Source organism: Panthera uncia, chromosome A2 (assembly GCF_023721935.1).
Source record: "Panthera uncia isolate 11264 chromosome A2, Puncia_PCG_1.0, whole genome shotgun sequence".
Lineage (NCBI taxonomy): Eukaryota > Metazoa > Chordata > Mammalia > Carnivora > Felidae > Panthera > Panthera uncia.
Genome location: NC_064816.1, coordinates 10,886,416 through 10,890,435, shown reverse-complemented (window position 1 = coordinate 10,890,435; position 4,020 = coordinate 10,886,416). Strand labels below are relative to the sequence as shown.

General features: G+C 41.8%; 1 protein-coding gene across 2 annotated transcripts in view; it reads right to left on the bottom strand.

Annotated features, from left to right (window-relative positions):
• Window positions 1-918: 918 nt before the first annotated feature.
• The window catches only part of LOC125929166 (C-type lectin domain family 4 member G-like), a 4,773-nt gene continuing 1,671 nt past the window's right edge, over window positions 919-4,020 (bottom strand). For both annotated transcript variants that reach the window (XM_049640106.1, XM_049640105.1), the window contains 2 exons: window positions 3,343-3,446; window positions 919-1,551 (listed from right to left, as the gene is read on the bottom strand). In XM_049640106.1, coding sequence (XP_049496063.1) covers window positions 1,425-1,551; window positions 3,343-3,446 — 231 coding nt within the window. In that variant the 3' untranslated portion in view covers window positions 919-1,424. The remainder of the gene's footprint in view (window positions 1,552-3,342; window positions 3,447-4,020) is intronic.

The window sequence follows — 4,020 nt, the reverse complement described above, 5'->3', positions numbered from 1 at the left end:
GTATAGTACTGCTTTGTCTAGGACCCCCAGGATAATGTTGAAGAGAAATCCATAACTATAGAAATCCATACATAGTTCCCAAGCTAAAATGGAATGTTCTCAATGCCACACTGTGAAATATGATATTTATAGTAGGACTTTACATAGATCTCACTTCTAGATTCAGACATTTCTGTTCTACCGCAAGTTTGCTGAGTTTCTTTCTGAATCATGTTTACCTTATACAAGTTACTATGAATTGCATTGACTAATTTAAAATTTTATGTGGAATGTTCCTGTAGGCACAAATTAGAATAAATGATGAACTCCTGTGTCTCAAGGTTTAATAATTATAAACACTCGACCAATTGAGTTTCTTACAATCTTCCCCCTTATTTGGTTTATCATTTTATTTTTTTTAATTTTTTGTAACATCTATTTATTTTTGAGACAGAAAGAGACAGAGCATGAATGGGGGAGGGGCAGAGAGAGAGGGAGACACAGAATCGGAAGCAGGCTCCAGGCTCTGAGCCATTAGCCCAGAGCCCCACGCAGGGCTTGAACTCACGGACCGTGAGATCGTGACCTGAGCTGAAGTCAGATGCTTAACCGACTGAACCACCCAGGCGCCCCTGGTTTATCATTTTAAAGAAAATCCCACAGAGTACACAAATGTACCCCTATGTATTACCCATGTTCGTGTTAGTATAGATTACTAACATATAGTGATATATCTCTATCTATCTACCTATCTATCTATTTATCTATTCATCCATCCACCATCTGTCTATGCCATGCCATTAGCACACCTAACAAATAAATAAAAATGCTTTAATGTTTCCTGATATATAATCCATACTCAAATATTGTGATTTTTTTCAAGCTTTTTCTAATAAAAATCCAAACGTGGTATACACATTGAGTTACGTCGTTAAGACTCTTTTATTTTTTTATATGAGATTCAAATTTTATTTGTGTTTTTAATTAATAGGAAATTTATTGTCAAATTGGTTTCCATACTACACCCAGTGCTCATCCCAACAGGTGCCCTCCTCAATGCCCATCATCCACTTTCCCCTCCCTCCCACCCCCCATCAACTGTCAGTTTATTCTCAGTTAAGACTCTTTTATTTTATCTATTTATATTTTATTTTATCATATCTAATAATATGACATTTGCCTTTCTGTCATTTTTTTTTCAAAGCTAGATTATTTGTCTTGTAGAATGTCCTACACGATATATTTTGCTCATTGTTTCATCCTGGTGTTATTTTACATGTACCCCAACAAAATTTAGAAGTAAGGGAAAGAAAGGGAGACAACGCTACCAAGAGGACTAGGGCTTTCAGGAGACCCCCTTTTCTGCAGCCAAGCTGGGGAATTGTTTTGAGGTCACACATCAAGACAATCTTTCCCAAGACTGAATATAGAGGAAAGGGAGCATCTCAGCAGACCTGTGGCTTCTCACATATCCAATGATACCAATACGCATAGCATGTAGTAGAGGACCAAGAGCCAGAACCCACCAGGAAGGCACAGTCATAGTGAGAAGATCTGGTATCACGCCAGTTGCTGTGAAAACAAACACAAGGATCATCCCGGTCCCTTAACCACAGTGCTGGGCAAGCCACACTCAGCCATGCCCAGCTGGGCTCACCAACAAGATCCCAGAAGAGAATAAGGCTACTGGCAAAGGTCTTTCCTTGGGGATATGTGAGTAATCCTAAAAGTAAAATATCCTAACCATATATTACAGCACTGTGTTTACATGAAGGAAATATTTACATCGGGAGCTTTATCATTATCTGTTGTGTGGGGCCATCCTGGGCACTGTAGGACATTGAGTGGCATGGCTGGTCTCTACCCACTCTCCATTGTGACAACCAAAAATATTGCAGTGCCAGATGTCTCTAGGAAGAAATCACCACCTTTTGAGCACCACTGTTTTATAATAATCATCTGTTTCATAATAATAATCTTGAATTATAAATGAAACAAATGAGGCCAAACCGGACAAATGACTTAACATCCCTGGATCTCTGAGATTAAGTTTGAGAATATGATGCATTTGAATGTCTGGTGTATAACAGGTGACAAGTCTGTGAAATGATCCCATACTCTCTTTCCTAAACATTTCTTGAAATGCTTATAACACTCACTCATTCATTCCAATATAGTTCATTGTGCACCTGCTGTGTACCAAGCCCTGTACTGGCAACTGGAGACACACCCATGTGTTGGAAGCCTGCTCTGCCCTAAAGTAGCAGCCTGTCGGATGGGCAAGACATACATAGGCAAAGGAAGATCATAATTAACACAGCTACAAAACTCTACATAGGGTATGACTGGGATATTAAGGGAGTTGGATTAATTCACGCTGGGCACAGGATGGGTTCTTCTACGAAGCTTGACACGAGCCAGTGAAAGATGTTCCAGATAGATGACACGGCAGGAACAAAAGCGTAAAGATAAGATACAAGACAATATCGAAAAAGATGAGTCATTTACCACATAGCTGTGGCAAGGGGGTGGAGAGCCCTTGGGAGTGTAGGAGATGCGGGTGCAAAGATGAATTGGCACCCACTATGTGGGAACTGAAAGGTGCCATCTGAAGATTCTAGGTTATCCATGTGGCACTGAGGAATCGGGTGTTACCAAAAAGCATATCAAGGGCGTGTTTTAGGAAGATGGCCCCTTGAACTTGACTAGAGCATGGGTTGATGAAGGTAAGACTAAGTACAGGATATACAGCACTTGTCCTGACCTGAGCTGAGGCAGAAGCAGTGGAAGTGAAAGAGAGCAGATGTACTCACGATGGTCCAGGAGGCTTAGCGTGTGGTTCTGGTCAAGTGTGTAGACACGAAAAAAAGTCCAAAAACAGATGATGACCAGAATGTGAGGTCATTGAATCATTCGTGGAGGGGTTAGGACTGGATCCCCTGGGCAGTGATTCCTTGGGTGTGTTCTATAGGACACTAGAAGCTCCAGATATATCCAGATGAGCTGTGCCTCTCAATAAGCTTGGTACACCACACACTGTCTACTCCCTCCTTAGAGTGTACAATTCTCTTCAATGTATTAAAGGCACTGAGACTTCCTACAATAAAGAACTTCCTATTTAATGTTGTTTAATTATGGTTTTTACACACACACACACACACACACACACACACACACATACACACACACACACACCTGCAGCTAACAAAATAGCAATAAGCATGACAACCGGAAATATGACAGGAAGTTTGGTTCAGGCCAAAATCAGACCCTTGAGGCAATTTGAGAATCTGTGGGAAGATGTCTTCAAGATTCAATGGGACAGACAAGCTCAGGTGTTCTGAGTCCAACAGAGACACTCACAGGAAGGTAGGAACTGAGCCATCTTGCCACTTGTGAATGCCCTTTGGGTATTGTTTCCTGAGGCCAATCCAGTAGCCATTATTTTCCTTTGGACTCAGGAATTTCTGCATGAGAAGAAGGCAAAGTAAGTCAGGAAAGACTACATCCAGAGGTGAGAATGGCAGTGGAAGCAGTCCATGAAAGGGACTAAGACCTAGGGGACCCCATGGGCAAGGATGTCCTCCAATGTCGCCATTGAACACATTGGCTTAAAGCTCTAGGTAGATGACCATTTCCACCATTATTATGACCTGTGTAATTAGCAAATTATGGACACTTACGGTCCTCAGGCTTTTCATTTGTAAAATGGGGATAACAATGGCAGGTGCCTTCCAGGATTTTCTGAAACTTCAATGAGGGAAGAAGAGCCCAGTATGGCTCCTAGATGAGCACTGCCTGGTTAAAGGGTAGATAGGATTATTCAAGGGCATGGTTAACAGGGTGAGGAATCTGGACACTACTCCATAGAAAATGTTCTGGCAATCAGTTGGATTCCACTGACAAACATTGAGTCCGCTGAACCATACTGAGTGTGTCCAATCTGGTTCCAGGCAGTATGGACTCAAGAATGAGTCAGAACCACCCCTAGCCAGGAAGTTCTCCATGTGCAAGGAGATGAACCAGGGATCTGGCAGCATA